This window comes from Parambassis ranga, chromosome 7 (assembly GCF_900634625.1).
Source record: "Parambassis ranga chromosome 7, fParRan2.1, whole genome shotgun sequence".
Taxonomy (NCBI): domain Eukaryota; kingdom Metazoa; phylum Chordata; class Actinopteri; family Ambassidae; genus Parambassis; species Parambassis ranga.
Genome location: NC_041028.1, coordinates 11,787,256 through 11,811,619, shown reverse-complemented (window position 1 = coordinate 11,811,619; position 24,364 = coordinate 11,787,256). Strand labels below are relative to the sequence as shown.

At 41.8% G+C, this 24,364-nt stretch overlaps 2 protein-coding genes across 3 annotated transcripts; both read left to right on the top strand.

Annotated features, from left to right (window-relative positions):
• Positions 1–1,270: 1,270 nt before the first annotated feature.
• On the top strand, positions 1,271–8,920 carry pdpn (podoplanin). Of its 2 annotated transcripts, XM_028410660.1 has the most exons (5): positions 1,271–1,726; positions 6,894–7,265; positions 7,435–7,543; positions 7,864–7,912; positions 8,565–8,920. In XM_028410660.1, the coding sequence occupies exons 1-5, from the start codon at positions 1,663–1,665 to the stop codon at positions 8,619–8,621; spliced, it is 651 nt and encodes a 216-aa protein (XP_028266461.1). In that variant the 5' UTR covers positions 1,271–1,662; the 3' UTR covers positions 8,622–8,920. The 2 variants fall into 2 exon arrangements, with proteins under 2 accessions (XP_028266461.1, XP_028266462.1); XM_028410661.1 differs by lacking the exon at positions 7,864–7,912 and having other exon boundaries at positions 1,279–1,726.
• A 5,836-nt stretch (positions 8,921–14,756) lies between these two features.
• Positions 14,757–23,119, top strand: prdm2a (PR domain containing 2, with ZNF domain a). Its single transcript, XM_028410617.1, has 4 exons — positions 14,757–14,884; positions 16,327–16,391; positions 16,925–21,149; positions 21,403–23,119. Exon 3 carries the CDS (start codon positions 16,993–16,995, stop codon positions 21,115–21,117), a length of 4,125 nt encoding a protein of 1,374 aa, XP_028266418.1. The 5' UTR covers positions 14,757–14,884; positions 16,327–16,391; positions 16,925–16,992; the 3' UTR covers positions 21,118–21,149; positions 21,403–23,119.
• The last annotated feature ends 1,245 nt before the right edge of the window (positions 23,120–24,364 follow it).

The following is a 24,364-nucleotide window of genomic DNA, read 5'->3' as shown; positions in this document are numbered from 1 at the left end:
TGGAAGATCTCAGTGATTGTTCAGGTGGTCAAAACAAGGTGTCATTGTAGAAAAATAAAAGGAAAAAAAATACTCTTTATTATTACCATTAAATGCTGTATTACAGTGACCAGCATATATATCTTCTATGTTTGTGTGTTGTTGTCTTTGTAAATAACGGTATGTTACTTCTCTGTTTGCCCTTGAAAAACAGACTGACACAAAAAAAGAAAACTGCAAATGGAGACAGTATTTTATTTGTCCTTCAGAAAACACATCATGTACATACTTTCAGTATATTGTAAATAAGTGATTAACAAAAAAAAACTGGCATTGGCATTTTTGTGTGTCTAAAATAATCTGTGTATGGCGGTTCAGCAGTTAAAATCTGTTTCAGTGTTTATTAAAATGTCATTTACCATTTTTACTGCACTAACCTCGCATCTGCTGCCGTTATTTCATCAGCTGTTTGAGTGTTTCAATTAACAGTCTTGTTAAAAACTTTATAAGATGCAGGACAGCTTTTTGTGACTCTGAAGGTAACTTTCTCTGTCTTGGCTTTTTGCTGTTCTTTTTTTTTTGCCCTCGAAACATGTTGTCCAACAGGTGTCAGCCAAGTGCCAAGCAACAGTTTGTTTGTCCTACACTGCATGTAAACTCAGCAGACCACCCATGCTTGCTTGTGTGAAAGTCACACAATGTTCTAACTGTATTTACGGCTCCTCTTCATGGGCAAAGTGTTTTGAAAAGCAGCCCTCTCTTGCTGCTGTCACAGATGCACACTGTCAGCTGCCTGTGACTGAATGAGATTGATGCTTTTTTAAGAGATCAGATTTTAGTTTCATTGAACACTTAATTACGGTTAACCAGTGTAGCAGGTAGCATGTAGTGCATGTTGTACACTCTCTTGCCTGTTAACTCTAATTACTTCAGACAACTTAAACATTGTCTCTCCATTCATTCTAGGTTCTTTTAAAAAGGTTGTTATCCTATTTGTACAAGCATGTCAGTTATGGTTTGTGCCTTGCCTTGATAAATACGTCAGTTGTGTCTATCTGTATGTCTGTGTGTGTCTGCATGTGTTGATATGACAGTGTTTGCCAACAGGAGGGCTGCCCTGGATCTACACCAAGAGGAGAGAGTTCTCACTCAGGGCTGGACCACGAGAGCTGAAATCACCTCACTGCTGCTTATCCAGGCACCCTCCTCCCAACCCAACCTGCCCCTTGCTCCTCAGCCCGCCCAGCCCACCACCAACACCAGTACCAGCACCCCTCCTCCACACACACAGTCACTCACATGCACCCTCTTTTTTTCTCTCCTGCTGTGTGCCATTCCCCCTCTCTCACTCTCTCTCTCTCTCTCTCTCTCCTTACACTTCCTCAAAGTGGCCACAGCTCCTCTTTTCTCTGTCCTCTCTACATCCCTCCACCACTCTTTTTCATCCTCCGGAGCACACAGGCTCTGCCCTCTTTTATCTTCATCTCCACTAGAAGGATCTCTCTAAAACTTCCTCCAAAGACTTTATTTGTATTGTAGACATTCACCTTGTGCCCCTCCAGAGAAGCCGGTCTGTGTGTGTGTTTGGCGTGTGCGGCGGCGTGTGCGAAGTCTCCGGTGTCGTGCTCTTTGCCCTTAGGGACTCCCTAAAGGTTTTGACTGGAGAGAAGAGTTTTCAGCACGATGAACTTTCAGCTGCTGCTCCTGTTGGCCCTGGTTGGCCCTTTCTGTGCCTTCACACGTGCAAGTAAGTGAACTCTCTGCTATCACTGTCCTGCTATTAGCACACTCTGTCCCCTCTTTGCCTCCATGTGCCCACACCACACCACTCTTTGTCTGCTGTAATCCCTGGTGGTTGGACAGTAACACTCTTGGGGGATGGATTCAAATGGGAAAGTGGTCCAATTTTAAAATACGTTTCATTTAAAAATGTTGTATTCTCAAAAACTTTCAACACTTTCATTGAAAAATGATCACCTCGTTTAGGTTCTTCTGTCATCTGCCAGTGGTTTGACTCTTTGGTTACACCATAGCTGAGAATCAGTGACAAAAGAATAAATGAGTGAAGGTGTTAACAAAGCAGGAGCCACTCAAATGGATACTTAACAGATAACCTCGCCTTGCCATGCTGCCTCTCAGCTGTTAGACCCTAGACAGAAGCAAAAGTTTGATTTGAAGACATGAGGGAAAATATGATGTAATAGCACAACCCCTGCTGCCTCGTGTCTGCAAATTCTTGGCACAAAGAGAAGAAAGGAATATCCTTTGGAAGCCTCCCAAAACAGTGCTCATACACAGGGAGGGGTGGCGGTGGTGGTTATTGTAAACTGTAACATACACCGTACACATTTATCCCAAATCCAATCCACAACTTCCTCTCATTTTACTCCTGATTCTCTTATTTCTGTCTTTCACTCTGACTTCTCTCCTTCCTGTATGTATAGTTTTCCTTTCTTTCCCTCCTTCCTTTGCCTTGACCAGCACCACTTACTTGCCCAGGGGAGGTAGCAGAAGGGGGTGGGGGTCTGAGCGGTGAGGAAACTGTAGGGCAGGGCAGGGCTGGTTTGCATGTGTGTATTAATAGAGAGAGGCTCTATATTTAAGAGGGTCATATGGATGAGAGCTGTGATGAGCAGCACCCCACCCTTATGCACCCGCATGTTGTTAGCCTGTGCAGTGCGCCACCCTTTGGCATTTACCCATCTTTGGTGGGGTGTCAAGCTTTACCTCTTAAAATCCAACCCCCTCCCACATCTCTTAACAACCCTCCGCCTTTCTCCACACTCTCTGCCCCCTTCCGCTGTTCAACTTGATGAGCCTAACCCCGGGGGGACCCTGTTGATATAGACCCGAGGGGGGACATAGAAGAGATGTGTCTATTTTTAAATAACAACCTTTACCGGTCGACATGCCTGCCCCATTTCCATGGAGGTTTACTCTGGAAAAAAAAAAGGTCAGAAACAATCTCAACTCTGCTGTTGTTTTACAGACAAAGAAAGTGACAAGGTCTTCATCCATGCCTCACAAATGGGGTCTTTGAACTCCACCTTGCCTGCTCTCTTAACTAGGAAGCCCCATGAATCCTGTAAAACCCCCCACCTCCTCCCTCTCACCGCTTGTCCCTCCACACGGTCTCCTTCTTAATGAGTTTTGTCTGCCTTGCTGGGCCAGTAACGTCCCCGTAACATCTGGCTGCCGAAAGGAGAGGTCAGTGCCCTTTGTCCATGCCCACGCTTAGAAATGACTCCAATGTTGCGCTCATACTCCAAATATGAGCCACATGCTAGTAAAGAGTGGCCAATAGGAAGCAGCACTTCTCACAAAACCGCTCAGTCATACTTCCCAAAATTTCCTCAAAGAGAAAGACACATCTGTTTATGGAAAGGAGGCTGAGGCAGTTAGCGACGCCACGCCCTGCCAACCTGAGCCTGAAGCCCGACGTCAGCTGAACTGATGAGAGCAGAACTCCAGAAAACAAACCTCTTTATGGAGATTTTTTTTCCTTCTGCCTCGTCTGTGAGAACAAACACAAATGGCTCATATCAGTAGCACCTACGTGTGCAGCGAGGTGAGACGTGGTACAAGGGAAAATAAGACCAAAAAAAAGTTTTATGAGGTGGGAGCTGGATTTGAAGGTTGGGAAGATTAGTTATATGTGAAAAGATCAAATTGTGGCAGACAGAGAGGTTACTTTCTGGAGGGGTTTAGTTCAGCTTGTATGGCTGAAAAAGGTGGATGACTTGTTTATTTCTACGGTAGCAGCATTTCATGTCATCTCTGTTCTGAGTCATTACATTGCAGAAATGTAATCAGACCTGTAAGGCCTACTTGATCTGGTGCCATTTTCTGCCCCCGGTGATAGAGTCCAGATGGAACCAGCTGCAAATCCTCTCACACTATCTAAGTTAGACCAGGAGGGAGGAAGATGTGGACGCTCATTGCGTTGCATCTCCGATAAGACTTGCTGGGAATATTCCACTCTGATATGTCTCCTGTTTAAAAACCCTTATGTGCATGGCACACCCCAGTATCTTTAGACATGACTCTCTGGTTTAGCGGGGGAGGCATGTTGTGCAGCACCTCACGTCAGTGCGGTGAGATGGGCATGGCGCCTACATCTCTCTCATTTCCCTCCCTCGACGTCATGAAAAAACATTCCTGGCCTCCAAAGGTGGACAGGCTCACACTCCCTCATATAGTCTGCTCCCCTCCCACACAGCACTGTAAGTTAGAAGCTCATGCACAAACATGGGGTCCCAATGGCAGCAGATTGTGATCATAATGGATGGAAGCTCCCTCCTTTCCTGTCTCACACTGCATATTGTTGTCCCCCTCCTTCACTTTTTCACTCTCTCAGTAGGTTTTTCTTTAATGTCATGCCTGCATGGGTGTCTCCGCCTCCTTCTAGCAGCTTGTTTGCTGTATTCCTTCAACACTTCGCTCACTTTTCACTCAGCCCTTTGCCTGCCAACCCTTTTACACCTCAGGCTCCTTTCTTGTGTCATCAGTAAAAGCTTGTGTTTTCTTTCTTGCCAAAAATCATTTGTGGTTCACTTAGCTGTAACATGTTTGGGCTGAAGCAGGCCTTTAAAATTTAATGATTTGTACATTTTAAACACACTCACAAGCACATGCACTGGGAACTAAGTTGGACATGCAGGAACTGTTGTTGAGTGACAGGATGATTTCAGGCATTTAGATGATGTTTCAGGCATGCTTGACATGAAAATGAATGTAAGGGAGCATGTGTGTGGTCAGCAGATGTCAACAGAGGTAAAATGATCTGTGTGCACCAGTGAAAATTAACAGGACTGTTATATAAATGTTTCACAGTGTAGGATTAAAAGGATCAAAAAGGAACTGTACTGTTCTGAGGTTCAGTCTGCCCAGGTTAGAGTTTGTTATGCTCATCATTACAAGAATTACAAAGTGTTGAGGTGTTTGATTACACAAAACTCACACTGTATATAGACTCTCCTTTAACATCTTGACCCAGACTAAAACTGCCTGTGCTGGTAGAAATCCCCACCACCGTCAGGGGTCCTGTTCTAGCTGCTGTGAGTCCCTGAGGTGTCTCTTACATATGAATCACAACACGCAGTCACACAAATCATGTTCAAATTGAAACTAAGCAGCAGACGAGACACCAGGCTGCTCCCCGTCTCCTTTAGTTTTAAAACATTCCCACCACCTTTTTTTTTTTTTTTGCTGCACTCCCTCTCTGTTTTTTTTTCTCTCTCGGGATTCAGTCCTCTCAATGGTTTCAGCAGAAACAAACCTATCCTCAGGGAGTGGCAGGGCCAGTGAGAGGAAGACAGACAAGAAGGGGACGTAACGGTCTCACTGTGTTACTCACTCATGCAGCTGTATTAACCCAGGAAGGGGGTTGCATAGTGGGAAGGAGATACTACTCAGAGCTAATTGTGGGAACTGTACACATAATGAAACAATTGTTAGTGGAGGTTAAGGGGGCGATTACACATAGTATACAGCCATACTCTGTGAAGCACAGACCGTTTTATCATCATTTACAGACGTTCCAAACAAACAGTCTGACTCGCCATTTGAAAACCCCCTTCAATAGTCTGCCGCAGTGGGAACAAATGTTTTGTTATATTTACCCCGCCTGTTGCTAATGAACACGCAGGACTGCACTGCGTTGTTAGACAAGTCCAGCCATTCAGGGTTATTTTTACCCTTGTAAAGTATTCTCTATTATATCAAGTATTTAGAATAACTGGACAAAAACGGAGATGGAGAGAGCATGATGTCACACGCCAAGTTTAGAAGACTCCTTTCTTCTCTCCTGCTCTCTCTCTCTCAAGAGTAAGAATGTTTTTAAAGGGGCAAGTAGATTTATATGGCTTTATTTTTCTAAAGAAAAGAAGCGCTTTCAGGCCAACATCTTGTCAGTGGAAAGTTAACTGCAGACTGTAATTTTGGTGAAATCTACCTCCTTAATTTTGAAGCAGTGCTGTCCAGGCGGAGCTTTCAGTTGTGGCTGGAAGGATGTTGAGCATGGGGAGATGAAGCAAAGGGTTATTGGAGGGAAATGATTAGGTTGAAGCCAGGCCGGTTCATAGTCCAGGCCTTGATGAAAGACACAAGGATAAATACATGTCTTCATACAGTGGGGACAAAATGGCAGCCTCTCTTTTACTGTGAGCACAGATGGAACTCTGACAAAGCCAGTGAACTGTCAGGACAGATCCAGATTTCTCAAGACCTTCAATATATAAAACCGCTAAGATGATGTTCCCACCATTCCATCAGATCAGATTTAGTTCTCTCTGTGATCGTCCTCGGAATCATTCAGTTTCTTTCTCACACATCCAGGCGTTGTCCCTGCAGCCCCACCCTCTAACTGACTGCACACATTAAGTGGACGATGGTTAACAAGCCTTCCTGCTCTCCTCTTTACACATCGGCTGCTGCAGCAGCGGCTCCCTCCACAGGAAATGAGGCAGAGGATGTGGCATGCCAGTACTCCGACACATGGAGCCTTAAAGACAGGGCTGAGGGGTGGAGGAGGGGTGGAGGAAAGGAGGGAAGTTGCACGTCTTGTGAAGTCACAGGGTGGGGCTTACACATTGTCCTAGTGACTGTGCACTGGTGATAGAGAGAGGGGTTCTAAAGGAGCGTGAGAAAGATGTGAGGTCACAGCATGTGAAATGAATTATCACAAGGTAAATATTTAATACACTTTTAGACTAATTGGATTGGATTAACTAAATCAAATGAGGTTTCAGTGGTGCTGTGGTAAAAAAATTAGCAATATTGTTTGAAAAAGTGTGAAGATTTCACAATATGCCACAATATAGAAGACATCCACATGAAAAGCATTCCATAAATAGCCAGGCACAGTGATGAGCGTTACACCTAATAGTTTTGGTTCTCCTTCTTGCTCTTCCCAGGCCCCACTGAGCTCCCCTCAACTGATGGAATGACTATCTCAGTAGCATACATCACCCCTGATGCCACCGAGGCTTCAGATCCAGAGTTGACCGTTGTGACTGAACCTGCTCCAACCGAGCCTGCAGCAGCCCCTGAAGAAGTCGCAACAGAGGCTACCACCGAGGGACCCCCTCCCAACACTCCAGTCATTACAGAGGAGCCCGTTGTTGAGACAGAAGCTCCTGTTGTTTCTACTGTAGCGCCAGAACCCCAAGTTACTGACAGTGAGATCATAGCCACCACTGCGATTGTAGAACCTGAGCTGGTGCCTGACGTAGCAGAGGATGTCAATGAAGAGGCAGAGGAAGTTGTTTTAGAGGATGACACAGAAGGTGAGGAATGTGTATGATGATGTGAAAGATTGAGTCCATTCAAAATCAGATATTTGTATTAACCGATGAGATGCTCAGCTTTGTGTGTTCCTATGTCAAAGCGGGCCAGTGACACCCTGCTGCCAGATGCTACTTGGGGTCTAACAAATGGTCTGATGTTTTTTCACAGAGGGTCTGAGCCCCGGCCAGGTTGTCGGCATTGTGATTGGCGCCCTGTTGGCAGTGGTGATCGTCATCGCCGTGGTGATTGCTGTGGTGAGGAGGATGGGCAGATACTCGTAAGTACCTTGCCTCAAACAGAGAGCTTGATTCAATGTTACATTAATGTGCATTTAAAATGGATGATAAAATAATACAGGCAACAATGTGGTGGGACTTGGTGGTGGGAAATGACATGACCTCAAATGACCAACACACACTGCACAGCCTTTCCACTGTTGTTGGTCTCTGAGTGCTGAATATTTGAGAGTGCAGATGTTCCCTCATGAGTGAATGAACTCTTCCAAGTGACCGTATTCCCATGGACCACACCCTTCCCTGTGAGAATACAATGATAACATTTTGTAATATTAATGATGGGTGTTTTTTTTTGTCACAGGTCTGCCAAGAGCAAAAAACCTGCCAAAAAAGACAGCATTATGGTTTCTGTAAATGTCTCTGTTTGATTCTATAAGCTAATCATTTTAACCCCTCACAAACAGATGTCTTTTGCCCCCAAAAAACTTACTGACAAAGCTTAATAGTTGTTGCCTCGTTTGCTGACACACAGTCTCATGCTTCTTGGAGAAAAATCAGGCATTCATGGTGACAAGTGGCTCTCTTTTTGGCCTTAAAATTAGCTTGTTTATTGACTCAGTGTCTGACTACATGGCCAACCGTCACCAGGTAGACTAGTTTTATATTAAGAGCACGATTTTTATCCCAGGAAACAGAAGGCTCGTGTTTGTTCGAAGTGAGGTAGCAGCCAGAGTCATCAATTTTTGTTTTGTTTTTGTCTTCTGAACTAATAATGAGACTTTATAATGAACTTGTGTATTCAAAAACAATTTTTTTTACAGCATATTAGTTGAAATCTTGCTAAACTCTAGATGGAGTCTCCTAAAAATCTTGTCTCCTCCCAAACAAAAGCCTCCCTTTTACACTTCCTATGTAAACATCTTGTTTTTTCCTTCCACCATCATCATAGGGCAAAAATTAATTGTAAATAACACATAACAAGTCCACCAATAAATTACCCTAACCATCCAAACATGTCTTTTTGTCAGTGGCTGACTTGCTCTTTCTCTTTTTATCCCACAGCCCTTGAGGAAAAAGCCATCCAAGCAGCAGGGGCGCGCAAAGTTCTGGAAATTCTGAACTACTGAACTGTGACGTTATTTCTGATCATTAAACCAGCGCGAAACCAGAACTAAACCAATCTAACCAGGACTCTGGACAATTGCCAAAAAAGAGAGGGGGAGGGAGGATTGTGTGTGTTAATGTATATAGTGCATGTATGTGAGAAAAGAGGGGTACATGAGCCAACATCCTCACCTCCCCCGCTACCTCCCCTGATCCCTGTGGGAGCTCCCCCCCACTAACCCCTTGAAGAGAACAAAACAAGGTGACAGCAGGATGTCACAATGAATTTCAGGGCTTTTCAAATACATTTTGTAGAAAAAAAGAGAGAATAATGGGATTATCTGGCATCTAAAGGAGGCATTCTCTCCTTTAAAGTGATGTAGTGACTGACAAAAGCAAAATATACCAAATACAGTAAAAGGAGGCTGGGACTAGGACAGAAATCAGGAAATACTGTTGCAAATTCCACAGGATGTATATAGAATGCAAAGGGACTACATAGTATACAGCTATTGACTTCCTCATATTGCATTTTGCATAGGCTAGCATTTGATATTATGAAATACGCAGTATGTACAGGCAGCCTTAGGCTATTGTTGTGGCTATTAAACACCCCTGAGCACCAGTTCAAACATTTCTCATGTAGCCAGAATCCCTGATATGTTGGCCAACTGTATGAAGCTCTGTGTGCAGAAGTTGTTCTGACATAACTCTCCGAGGGACAGCTGAAAAGAAAAGGCACCCTCGTTTGCAAGAGTAACGTGACATTCTGCCCGCTTTAACACTGACGTATAAAAAACCTAATACATATCTGTGAAATTTAGCAGAAGGGTTTGTGCCACTGTCTCTGGTGTTCTCTTGCTAGCTAGGAGGATTTCTAACTTTTGAAGTGCATTATTAATGTGAATGGACTGTACTTTTTAACTGCCACCCATTCCAAAAAAAAGGCCCGTCTGTTACAAAGGCTTCCACAGTGCCAGTGGTTTCTAGACATAATGATAGCATTGTCATTGACAATGTATTCACACTACTTCTGTTAATAATTAGATCACCAGAACAGCCATCCAGTTTTGTCAATTGCGCTAATCCCAGATTGCATGCACAGGACGTTTCATAGTGGCACTTAGCTCTTAGTGCACCGTGTTAGGCAGTTTATTTTTGTAAGTGTGCTAAATGGGTGTACAAATAATGAAGTCTCAGCTTACCCCTGCTTGCTTTACAAACGTGTTTAATATGTGCACTGAATGAGTGTTGTAATGTTTAATGAGTAGGCTTTAGACACTGCAAATGTTTGCAACGAGATGTGTTTGTTTCCCTTCTGCTTTGTCACATATTATCACTTCGTCCAAACCTTTATTTAATTGCAGTGTTTTTGTTCATACTGTTTAAATAAAAAAACTGAAAACAATAAGTTTTTCACTAGAAGCTCTCCTTTGTCTTTCATACATAAACCTATGTCCGGATTTCTCTTTTCTTATTGTAGGGACTGGTATTTTGTGTCTATTAGATTAGTTACTGTAGAAATGGCTGAAAGTGGACACATTCTTGAGCATCACTGTGTTCATTCTTATTATCAGGCTATTATTTCGGTTTAAATCATATGACACTTATTGTCTATTTCTAGTTGTAACACACACACATTATGAACATCCTTCCACAGGGGCAGCATCCAGCTGCCCACTCTGATTGGCTCATTTGAGAAATGCTCCACATGTTCAAAAAAAGCAGCCCCTTCTCAGCGGGAAGACAAACAGCACCAAATATGGAGAGCCATATGGCCTCGAATCGTTGAGTCCGTTGGGTCCTCTGACAGTTAGGTGTGTTTTTTGTGTCATGTTGTTGAGTTTTTCATACGGTGCTGTTAAGCTGAGGCAAGGTTCCAACAGTAGGCTGCGAGTCGCACAGAGATGCTCTGTGTCTGGCTCCCTCTGCTCCGTGTGGTTTTAGGCAGCGACCCAACACCCACCACCCCAGCCCCTGTCCCACCAACGGGCTTCATAACTCTCTTTAGCTCACTCTCTCGCCTCAGACTTCAGGGAACAATGGAGTCTTTTGAGATGGGCAAATGGAGAAGCTATATGGGCCGTGGCTGAGAAGCTGCACGCCTGCAGCTCCTTCTCCCCGCTTCAGTTAGGGGAATTCTGTACATCGTTACAGGGTGGAGTCACTTCCTGGGAGGGGTCCGGCATTGATCATGTGCTTCCATACACACACACACACACTGGGGAATATTCTTATCAAACAGCTAAATCATTAACTGGGCTATTTAAGATGAAGTCATGTTAAATTTATCATAACCGTCATGCAGGAGGGAAAATGTCTCAACAAAGGCAGCTAGCTGGCTCTAGACACGGGTCTATGTGTCATCTTTAATCATCAGGCAGCCTGTTTAAGCGCTGCGCAAGAATAAATGTAACCTGAGATGCTCTGTGTACTGATGTGTTTGTGTACAGTGTACATGTTTTATACAGTACACAGTGCAAAAGACTATGTGTGCATGTGAATGAACCTAGTCGCTGCACCTTTCCCTCCATTTTTTTGTGCACTTCCCTGAAAAACTGTATGAGAGGAAGGAAGAAACATCTCAGCAGACAGATGGATGCAGCAATATCTTTCCCTCTAACCTGAAACAGACAGCAGAATGTGTGTTTATTTCTGTCTGTACAGAAACCAAATACACAGCCAGTCATTTCTGACTGTGAGCCACAAAGAGAAAATATAAAGTGGTCATCATTTCTAATTGTAGAAAAGCTGTTGATGCTTACTTAGCAAAACCTAATCCTAAGAGTGTGAAGAAAGCACAGATTGGAAGACAATAGAGGACATGCAGGCTCGAAAACAAGCACCAGCTGGATTTGTTGCAGGTATGCTTATAATGGACATTTTGGCTTTAGAAAAATGCCAACTGCTGTATGAGAGACAATTCAACAATAAAGAACTTTTATTCCCACGTGCTAAAACATTTGGGACAACGAGCAAAACCTGTCTAAATATGTTAAGTATGTGCAGCTGCATTCATTCATTTTGTGGCACAGAATGTCTTCTATTCCCTCAAAATTGAAGAAAATCAAATGTGTCTGGTCAACAAAAAATCTGTTGTGAGACACGAAGATGTCAGTCATCTATTTTGTATAAATGCCTTTTTTTGATCTCTAAACAACATGTCTTTATCAGATTTGCAGGTCACAGCTCACGCTGAGTGAGAGACATCCAGAATAGGCTAACACATTCACACCTGCCCATTCACCAGTCCCTGGCTGTGTCGTTGTAACACCCACATATATGGGTCATGATTTTTCAAAAATGTTAGGATTCACGGTTGACATTAACACCATCCTACAATGACGAGCAGAGCAGTGCAGCCAGGCCTGCATGTAGCGAACACCTCTTGCCAGGCCTGCAGTGTAAAGAGGTTTGTGTTGTCATGACGAAAATGTCAGCCCATAGCCCTTTGAGTGCCACAGACAGCTGGGCCCAAGGGTGGATGGGGGTGGAGGAAGGTGGGTGACAGGCATAGACAGTGTGTTTATGTGTGGTCAGTTACAGTGTGGATAAAGCAGAGGGTATAAGTGTGTGTCTGCAGTATTTTTGCATATTACATGTTACTTTATGAAGATCAGGATGATCTCTAAATAACAGCGAGCAAAAATTAGAAGGGCCAAGAGGGTGCATGTGTGCTGGGTTATTAGAAGGTGAGTGTGGTGTGTGTTTACCGCCTGTAAATAAATATGTACTACAGCGGTCTACTGCTATGTGCAGTATCCAGTGTTTTCGTACTGTACAGCATGTACTTGTGTTCCTACATGTTCACATTTACATATTCTTCCCTGCACATCTGGCGTCCCCCACAACATGAAGCAATAAAATTTTATTCCGTCCAAGTGACATGACATGATCACAGGCAGGCCTTTGTCTGTGCTGTGTGGCACACATCTTCTATAAGAAGCCCTTATTGTTTCATACCGAAGCCTGTCTCACTGATCTGTCTGATACACAAACACATTGTGGACCACCTCTCAGTCTTTGTCTCTCTCGTCTCTCTTGTCCTATATATTCATATGGATGGTGAATGTTTCATTGTACTCAGTCATTGGCACGAACCGGTGTCCACTGCCACAGGATACGCTACCAAGCATCTGGGTCACATTTTGTTTCAGCTTTACATTCAGAGTTGCCCAGCTTCCTGTTTACTTTTAATGCTGCACTCAAGAATATTGATAACATTAATAATATTTTCTTTTACCTATATCTACAACACAGAAGCCAAAAGATCAAGCAGCATATACACGGTTAAGAAGCAGGGAAATATTATCATTTTAATGTAATCTATGAAGAATAATAACTAATTAGTTACATTTTCTCACAGCTTGGATTTTTTTTGTCAACATATGATATCATGTCACCATGCTTACCATGGACTTGGCAGTGGGACAAGTTAGCAATATGATCCCAGGACGATGGTGTTTCTCCCCTGATTAACTTCTCAGAAGTCACACAGGAGAAAATGTGTAAACTTCATGTAGAGTAGCATTAAACACACCAACTCTGATTATTCATCTCTGTGTGCACAGATGCAGTAAGAGCTTTTTGCATGATTCCACTGCACTGTGCTCATGATAAAACATCATGAGTGGGGGTACAAGGGCTTTCATTTCAAGTAAAGGCCATTCTAACAACTTTGACTACTTACCCATGTGTTTGGCATAGCTTCCAAGTGAGCACATGCTTATTCAATGATTTGATGTGTGTCTGACGAACAGACCCAATATCTAACCGCTAATGGCACATGGAGCTCTGGGCATGTCCTGAGAAACTTGCTATAAATAAATGTGATCATAGTAACCTGAAATCACCTATTCAATGGCTGAAATAGTGTGTTACTCAAGAGCTATGTTACTTCAACACACCAGCACAGGAGGTTGAATCCAGAGAGGGAGAAAAGCCTGAATAAAGAGAGGCCTGTTATTAATGATCTGTCGTTATGGATATAGTGATAGTGAAACACCAGTTAGCCCACATGCAACATTACAACAAGAAACATACCATGCATGTGCCATGAGAACACCACCCATGCATGTGCCATGAGAACACCACCCATATGCTGCACGATGTCAAATAGTGCTCGTGGGGTCTAGTCAACTCCTACAGATTCTCTCAAAGACCCTCTATGATGAGGTGGAAATAATGCCATGTGAAAACAGATGGTAGCTTTTTGTCTGTGTAGGTGTGAGCTTTATATGAGCCAATGCCTTGTGATTCAATTGACAATTGTTGAGGGAAACAGAGAACTGGGCAGGGGGGGAGAGAACGCATAGTAGTGCACATCATAAATCTTCAACTTGTCAGCACAATGTGGCTTCTGTTTTCTAAACAGCTGTGAGGGAAAATGATGATGGCAATTAAAGACATTAGAACATAGCCTGTATGTAACCATGACATCAAAATAAAAAAAAATCCCCAGAATAAATCTATCCTAAGTTAAAAGTGCATGCACACATGCATTTTACTTAGTTTTTGTTGACAAGGTTAGTAAGTTATCTTGTCAGTGTGGGTTTGTTGAAAATAAAATCTCTAAAGTTTATTTAACTTTTTTGTTATGACAGCCTAACACAAATAATATAGTGACGGTTGGACACTATTAAACTTTAAACTCTAAAATGCTTACATCGGTCATCCCAGCCTGACCAAAGTTACAGAATGCCCCACAAAAGCGCTGAAGTTAAAAGCAACTCTTCACCTTCAGAAGTGACTGTATTGCGCCCTCTACAGGTTTAATCAATACACTGCGATTAAAAGTGCAGTAATTAAAAAGTGAATTGGATGTTCAGATATTAGTTTTTAGTAGTTATTATGTCCTTGTATTTTTCTCTTGCTTTTTTCACGCAAAAAACTTGGAATTATATATTTCACATATATTATATTTGCAATATTTTAAAAAAACTACAATATTTTTTTAAAAAAGTACAGTTATATTTTATAGTTTTATAGATGTACTTGTTATTCTAATCATTTATATAAATTAGACAGAAAGAATTAATATTCTTATTTTAATCCCAAGTGACAGCTACCTTTTGCTTTGCTGTTTCTTTTCTGTCCTTCCTGGATATCAACAACCCTGCTGCTGATTGGTTCAATTTTGACATCTACATGCTCTGGCCAATCAGAACGCGAGAACTTTGTGGGTACATTAAGGAAGAAAAACAGCTGTGCATAAGCTGCACGAGACAAATATTTCGGACCTTTCCGCACCAGTTTGGATGCAAACACAACTACGAACGGTAAATTATAATTGATGGTTTATCGGGTAGTCTTTCTAAACGTCGTGTGGTGTATTCTACGTTCAATGTATCCAGGGTTTGGAAGTTAGCATTTTAGCTAGCGGTGTATTCTTAATACTATGACTGATAACAGCTTATTTCTTTCACCTGGTAAGTAAAACCTGTCGCGGGACATTAACGGTTATCCGTGTGTAATTTGCAAACGGCGTGCTTGACTCTGTAGGACAGTGAAACGCCCGTGTTTGAGAAGTCAATTGACCTTTCAGTGAAGCTAGCTCGCTCTGTAGCGAAAGAGTAATGTGACGACGTGTTGTGTGACCAGTTAGCAATGGAGCAAGGACGGAGGAGCGTCATCAAACCAGGTGAAGCAGATGCGTGCGAAAGCACCCCAAAGCTAATCACACTTTCAGCTCCAATATGTAATAGACTATTGTTTGTCTTTACAAATTCGATTTTTGAGTAATACGAGCCTAATAAGCCTGTTGCAGCACATACGGATGAAAATAGAAGTTGAATATTAAAAAGGGGTGAAAAAAACCTTATTTAATTCAGTATGTAGGCCCTTGAATGATGTTGCAATATTTTTCGGCCCTGCCATCATGTTATTTCCGTTTTATTTATTAGTACTTGTTCGTCTTGAAATAACGCAGAGAAAAAAAAGATAAAAAGAAGCTTTAAAGTCTTTGTTTACATTATCTCTTAGATCTACAAGTGCCTAAAATGTGGTTGTGATTGATTCATTATGCAAAAAACTGCATAAGGGAGTAAGCTGATGCATAAAAGTAAAATTGAAGTAGGAAACGACTTTTACATATTTTGATGCACATGCACACGCGCGGAGCTAGATTTCAGCAGCACGGTAAATCTGGCACAGGATGGACCTGCCATTTTGTCCTACCAAGCAGATGAATGCCAAAATGCGCCACTTTTAATTGTCTGTATGTAGTAGCTGAAAGGTAGGTGTTAAATGGGAAACATTATGATGATACGTGGTCTTAGCCCGCAGTAAATGTATAATCAGCTCTGCAGGTGGTGTAATGCAACCATACAGGGGTAAATGAGGTACTCCTGAGGAGGGATGAGCTGTATTTTGGAACTGTAGCCACAATATGGAATCAGTAATTGAAAACATATGATTTAATTAACTGTGTTAAGGTATGGGTTAATGTGTGGGTATGTTATCATATGCTGAGATTGATGCTTATAATGCAACCTTGATATCCTTCACAGATATCAGCATAAGTTTAAAAAGACAGGACTCATTCAAGGCATAGTCAGACGCCAAATGAAAGAGAGTACACTGCTCGACTACTCCCACACCCCAGCTGTTCACTCTGATCAGTTGGTGCTTCTTATCATGTAGTAGTTTAAAATCAAGTGTCATTCTGTTTGGTAATCTTTTTAAAATGTGTGCTTTCTGTGTTTTGGTCCTTTTCCAACAGAAAGAGAAATCTGAGTGTGTTCCTCTGCTAAACAAACCAACGATTCTGCTCCGATGATGAAAACGGTAACATGTTGTAAAATACTAGATTTGATTTTATATGTATGTTAACAAGCAATGTTATCCTAAAATGTCTGAGGATTTCTTTGGTTCAATTTGTGCACAGCACCACTATTTACACAAGGAATCGCCCACATTAAAATGCACGTTGAGGTTCTTTTATTATTATAAAGACCCTAAAAAAGATATTATAAGATAATATTTCAGCTAAGTTGCTTACATGGCTAGTTAGTCTCTACTAACTGCAACCATAAATTGTGAGTTACAATCCTGCTGATGACTACTCAGGAAGCATGTGGACATTAAACACTTAAATGAAGTATAAATAACAACTATACATCATGATTGCACGCTTCTGTATAGTTGCAGCTGCTGTTCATATTTTCAGCTGCAGAGAGATGTATGGGATGGCGGCAGTTTGTGGTCAGTCAGTACAGTAATTACTACTACTCGTAGCTAATATACATAAATAGTATATCCACTTGTCAAGATTAAGATTACAATGTGCTAAATTCCAAAAGTTTGTGTCAATTCTATAGGTCTGAATGCTGTCAAAGTCCTGTGTGACAGACATCCTCAAGTGAACTGGATATAACCCCCACAGAAGATGGAAGAGTCCCCTTATATGTACATTTGTAAATTTGGAGATGACAAGCATATTGAGAAAGAGGAGGAGGATGTTTCTAGAGAGGAACCAGACATGATTAAGTCTTCAAACCCAGATGCTCACAAACATCCTGACCAAGATTCTGGGAGAGAGCAGGACTCTTTTCTCTGCCAGCACTGTGAGAGGCGTTTTACCAGCAGACAAGGCTTGGAACGACATATGCACAGCCATGCGTTGGCTGTAGATGACACCTACAAAAGTAATTTGAGCAACGTGTCTTTTGGTTTAAATTTAAGTCAGGACGAGAACACAAAGCTTCTGGATGCAGCAGACTCGGTTGTGCTTCTTAATACTTCATCCGCCAATAGCCCCTCCAGTTTGTCTCCTGAGGATCACGCTGTTCAGCTAAACAAGCCAGGACTTTTAGAGGGGCACTATGCTTGCAAGTACTGTGAAAAAATATTTACCACACATATCAACAAGCATCGCCATGAGCGCAGAATCCATGAGAGCCACCTGCAGCTCACACATGAGGAAAAAACGCTGCAGCCTGAAGAAGAAGAAAATCCTCAGACAATTGCCAGTGAAACATTTCAGCAGCAAACGCAGCTTTGTGACAATACAGCAACTGCAGGTGTTTTGGAGAATGAAGGTGATAAAGCAGAAAAATACATGCTAGATGTCTCTAGCAATATCTCAGAGAATCTCAGTTTTTATATTGATGGAAAAATTGTGTCAACAAGTACAGTTAGTAACTGTGAAGCAGCTGAGGTTCATTCTGGGTCTTCAACTTTAGTTGGACTAGACACCCTGATTCTAGACCCCTCCCAAATCAGCCAGGTTTTAACTACAGATTCGGTTATAGGTCAGGAAACACCTGTTCAACTGCTTGGCAAGAGGAGGACTGCAACACCACCTCTCCTACCACAAATTAAAACCGAACTGGAATCTGAGGTGGTTGTGTCTTCTTCCTCATCATCACTTGTATCTTCATTAATAGAGAACCTACTCCCTCAGAATACAGAGTCTACAGTAGTGCAGAAGGAAAGAACAGTGTTTCTGTCTCCAAAGCTGAAGCAGCTCCTAGAGAAGCAGGAGGGCCTTAAACCTACACTTGCCCTCATCACAGATGGACAGAAGCCGTGCTCACCTGTCTCTCTTTCTGTCCTACCTTCTGGAACAGGAAGGTTTAAAAGACGAACTGGCTCTCCAACAACCTCTTCACAGCAAACCCCATCATCTAATGAAGAAGCATCAACTCCAGATACAGCAGATTTTGATGCTGTAAGTAGTGGACAGATGGAGACACAGCATAGCCCACCTGTGCATCAAATAGTCATTGAAAATGATGACACAACTCCCTCTGTAGCAGAGCCAGTAAAGCTTGTTCTGAGAGAGAGCTGGTCGCCTGTGACCGGTGGAAATTCCTGCAACCAGCAGCCTCTAGATCTGTCTAACACCGTCAAAAGAAATGAAGATGGAACTGCGCTGGACTTGAGTTTGCAAAGAAAGAGCTTAGAAGAATCAGAACAGATGTTACATTTTTCACAGGCAGCTTCAATAAAAGGAGAATCAAATGCATGCACAGTGGAAAAGGCCCTAAATAATATTGAAAAACAAAACATAAGCTTGAGAAATCCCTTAATCACAGACTTTGCCATAGTCGCAGGTTCAGACATCGTCACCCCTGTAGAGCCTGTTGCAGATGGACTTGTTTATGGACTTACCCTACCCCCCAGTTCTTTGACTCCATCACCTGCCTCGCTTACCCCAGTTGCCTTGCAGCCAGCTTCCCCGTGCACTATAGCATTTGCTTCCCCAGCATCACACCCTGTGCTCCCTACTGCTCCTTCATTAATCACCGTTTTGGCACCACCACCTATTTCCAGCTCTTCAAGTCTACCAATTCAAGTATTAGCCCAAAATATATCACCCGAGCCCTTAGTAATCTGCACAGAAAATACATTGAATTCTTCAGAGTGTGATTTAACTACTGCATTTGCCACTGCAAATTCTGCAAACCTTGTTACTCTTACTCAGCCCCTTGACCCGACTCTAAATTTACCAAGCCACGTGTTTCTCACTGATCAGATTGCTCTCAATCCACCTATGATTGATTCCACTCCTGTGTCAAAGGTGCCATTTACACCCACTGTAACTTTAAACGATTCCCTACTCGGTTCTTACAACATTGCCAGCAATACAGTGTTAATAGAGTGCACAATAGCACTTGAAGCCCCTGGGACTGTGGTCCCTGCTGCAATTACCTTACAGGAAAATGCTGCTGAATCTCCAGCACCTACGCAGATGGTTGTTAATCACATAGAACAGCAACAGATTGTATCAGTGCCCAACCCTCAAATGGTGGACCCTACCATTCTTGTGTCCTCTATTGCAGAATCTGTCACTTTGTCCACTACCACTACAGTGGTGTCTGATCCTGACCCAGAGCCTGTTGTTAGTGCAGAGCCTCCAAAAACAATCAAGGAGGAGGCTGCTGATGGTTCTGTTTCCTCACCCAAAATCCCATCTAAAACACCTCCCCCTTCTGAAAAGGTTGTTGAGGAAGAATCCTCAAATAACACCCCAACTGATGAAGACGAGCAGACATTCACCAAGAATTTCATCTGCAATGTGTGTGATACGCTTTTTCATTCAATGAAAGAACTTGGTCATCATGTAGGTGACCATGCTGACGAATGGCCCTACAAATGTGAGTTCTGCTTGTTGCTCTTTGGCAAACCCTCTGCTTTGCTTGACCATCGATCAAATCTCCACGGAGTGGGAAAGACTTATGTTTGCAGTGCGTGCACAAAGGAATTTGTTTACCTTTGCAATCTGAAGCAGCATCAGGAAGAATTACATCCCGGCCAGCAGTGTACATACGCTGAAGAAGAAAAGGGAAAACTTAGACCTCAGAACTACAATAACTCAACTAAACTCAATACGGATTCCTCAGTTCCTGAAGCTACAGAGGAAAATAAGAAACTGGTAAAAAAAGAAGAAGGTGAAGTAGATGGGGCTGCTGAGGAACTGTTTACAACCATTAAAATCATGGCTTCAGATGGAGCTAAAATCAAAGGGCCTGATGTCCGTCTCGGTATCAACCAACATTATCCAAGCTTCAAGCCTCCTCCCTTTCCCTATCATAACAGATCGCCTGCAGGTTCAGCAGCTTCAGCCACCAACTTCACCACCCACAACATCCCACAAACCTTTAGCACGGCGATACGTTGCACTAAGTGTGGAAAAAGCTTTGATAACATGCCAGAGCTGCACAAACACATATTAGCTTGTGCAAATGCCAGTGATAAAAGAAGATACACACCCAGGAAGAATCCCATACCTCTACGCCACTTTGCAAAGAGTCAAAATGGAGTGCTGTCTACTACCAATTCTACTAACGGACTCAATGCTTCAAACAGAGTCGGTCAGTCAAACAGGTCCAAACCTGGTCCAGACCCACCAGTTAAGTTCAAACTGAAAAAAAGGAGGAAAAGGTTGGGTCAAAGGGTCATGCCACAAAGGAACAAATCACTATCTTCGTCAAATAAGATGTCACGTGCACAGGTGGATGAGCAGCAAGAAGTATTTGTGTGCCCACACTGCAGCAGGGAGTTCACCATGCGTCGCAGTAGAACAAAACACATGGCAGTTTGCCCCAAGAAACCTAAAGAGATAAAGAAATGGAAAGAAGGGGGGATCTCTTTGACAAAGGAAAATGATGAACACTTGCACAGAGGTGGTTCATGTGTTGAAGAGAAACAACAATCCTCACCTCAGCATAAAACAAGACTCCAGACATCTGGCTCTGCAAAGAGACCTGCCATCCACCCGGTGCAAACTGTCTTTTCAAACAAAAGAAGCAAGATCATTATAAAAGAGAGCACACAGCCAAAACACGAGACACCCACTCTGAATGAACTTCCCATTGTTCGCACTTTCAACCCTTCTATGCGACAATATAGCAGAGTGCAGCATAGCGTCAAAGGAGTTCCCATTAAAATCACTATAGTGAAACCTCAACAGACTGCACCGCAGAAGGATGAGTCGTTTCCCACCCAGAGCCGAGACGAAGCAACTGGAACGGTTACCGGCAGCTCTGAGCACAGTGCTTCAGTTTGATGACTACACAGCAGCTCTTGTGAGATCAGCAGGTAATTAAAGCAGGCTTTAGTTACATTTTAATTTTGCACAACAGCCAGCATAGAAATTATATTAAATTTGTACCATAATAACGGCTTAAAAACAGATAAAACACCTTTGGCACATAAAAACATTTAAAGCCCATTTATGTAAAAAAACAAAACAAAAACTAACCGCATATAATAAGAAAAACAAAATGAACAGAATAAATATAAATGTCAGATAAACAAGTGTTTCTCTCAATTGTTTGTTTTTGCCTTTCAGGACTCTGCTGGGAGAAAACTGGTAATCAAATTGTAAACCCTGTGGACTTGTGCACTGCATTATACTGTACAATACATGTCTGAAAACAGATACCGTGAGTGGATGTGCATAACTCGAGTGACTGCTTTTGTAGCTGCTAGAAGTTTTGTAGGGTTCTCCTTGGTTTTGTAAACTTTCTGTCGACTGCTTGAATTTGCACTCAGAAGTTAATCTGACTGCAACATGTCACATATTGGAAAGGAAGTGAGAGGAATTGAGCTGGAAGGCTGCTCTCATTTCCTCCTTGGGTTATTTAGAGACGATGGCAGGTGGCAATCATTTTCAGCAGCATGCATTTGCACTTTTTCTTATCTGTCATTTGTGGCCTTTTTTGGTTTAAACTTTTACTGCATGCTGTCTGTGAGCTTGTACTGCAGCTACATTCATTGAAGGTGAGCCTTAATAAACACAAAATCTAATTAGCAAATTTTTATAAAATATAAAAGTGGATGATTGTGTCTGAACCCAAGACTACCTAATCTCTAAAAAGTATTTATAATCTAACATCGGCCATTAATTCAAATACCTTAAAAAAGAAAATCGGCAACATTTGAGAAGTTTCATCTTTGATGTGAATGTAACCTTTAGTTGATTTAATGCAGCCTTTTCAGATCAGAGTTGTTGTTTATGGTTTGCACAGCTGCTGCTGTATATTTTGAAATTAATGCTCTTTATGTGCCAAAACAACTATATGAGTAAATGTGGCATAATGATATATGAAGTGGTGAAAATAGACACTGTTTGGTGTTTCCCAGGTGAGAAATTTATTTCTGTGGTCCTGCTAATCAAACCCAATATAATTTATATTTTCAGGCCTTAAGATGCTGCTTTTGAAGAATAATGTGATGTGCATTGAGCATTACAGGCCACTAAAAATAAATGTATTAACCCCTGGGAAACCCTGCAGTTTAATGTATTTGCACTGCATCCCCTAACAGAAGTACAATGTTAATATTCTGCAGGTTAAGAAGACAGTTTCTGTTTTTATAGCAGTGACAGAGCCAGCTCCAGAGCTTGGTTTTACTGCATTTCTTCTGATCTTCTGGTAGATTTACAGTTGTCCAGGCCCATGTTTTTCCCCCTTTCAATAACTGGAAGTACAGTCTGTTGCATCTGTAACATACACACATCTAATTCTTGCTTATAATTTGTGAACAGTTAAATGTGTGAAGTTTGCATAATGTCCCTCATGTATACATCACAAAGTGATCAGAGGAGAGAAATGAAAACAGTAGGTGGCTTATGAAGATGTTTGTGGCAAAGTGTGAGTGATGCATTGTGTTCTGTTTAAATTTTTATAAGCTACTAGTTGCAAGTTCTATACAGGGTAGTTATGGCATCATTGTGTTTTATGGATTTGGACACACTGAAACTTGACAAAGGACTGTGTCATACAGAGCGAGAAAGTAACTGAAATATTTGCCTTGTCCAACCTTCCTGTTAATATTTCTTTCATTCAGACAGAGTGCAACATGTTTGATGTACAAGATGTTTTGGGAGACTGTTATTTAACTGTGAAAAGAGCTTGTAGCATTTCAAAGTGTAAATTGAGTCATGTATATTTATTAATAATTTAAAATCATGTTATCTGTCTTTGAACAATTCCTCTGTATGATTTGCACTAAAGTTTTTCGAACGAGTGTTCAAAATAAATGGAGAATGTTAAGATTAGTGTCAACTTGGTGTGATGGGTTTGTTTCCGAACATATCATGTGTAATCACATTGAGTACAATTAGTAACAAGATGTACGTGCAGTTATTGTGACTTACAGCAAAGAGTAAGTAAAAGAGTGCCAGTCAAGACTTCATTGACAGTGTGCCTACAAAGGACCAAAATGGTCAGGAGGGGGCGCTCTTTCCTTTCTTTAGTGGATCCATTAATGAAGCATGGGAAATAAACCACTTCATATGTTCTGCATTCGGTTTATAAAAAAAAATTATGCAGTGTTACATGATTTTATGTAGTTTATAAAAACATTTGGAATTTGGATACCATGAAATCTTTATGGTAAGAAATACACAGCCTGTGACGTGTTCTCTGGAGAACAGAAGCTTAATCATGTAGATTAGCTATTCAAAAGTTTTAATGATTATTTAATACATACAAGAAGAAATATACTATACATTAATTTGAAATATAATGAAAATATACAGTAAATGTCAAGCTTGATAGTCTGGCACTCACTGAAGAAGAGAATAGGCCAGTTGTTTGGTGGAATCAAATCAACTTGAACTCACAGACCTATAAATCACCCCATTGGCCTCCTCCAGCTTTAATGTGTAATGTGTTGTTTTCTTAAACTGCACATATTACTGAATTACACTAAGCAACATGGAAGTGTCAACTGTACTTCATTTAACAATAGGCTAATTGAGATCCACTTTGTTCTTCTCATATAACATTAACCCTGGTTCTGTAATCACATTTGGTGCCTCTGAGAGCCATCAAACACCATCTATTCACTTTACTTGCCTGCAAAAGCTCTGTTTTCAGGGGGAACTGTCTAATTAGCAAAATTAGCTGTGGGTGGGGATGTAGCTCAAATAGTAGCGAGTGCTGAGTACACAGTGCCTGGAAGAGGCTATTTCCTTGGTAAAAAAAAAAAGACACATAAAGAGGTTTGCTTTTAAATTACGAATCTGACAGAAGGACTGGACTGGAGGTCATCTGTCTGCAAGGGCAATGGACTAACTAACGAGCTGCTTTGATGCTCACGGAAACTGTTCTGCACACGCTCAAGGAGTCAGAAAAGGTCCAATCAACCAAAAAATTGTCTGTCTCTGCTGGTTGTAATGTCCTATACTGGCTGTTAAAAGGACAAATTACGCTCCTCACAACTACAGACCAGACAGACATAAATCAAGCAGTACTTTTATGCATACTAATTGTAGCAGTTAGTAGATGGCTTGTTTGATCTAAAAT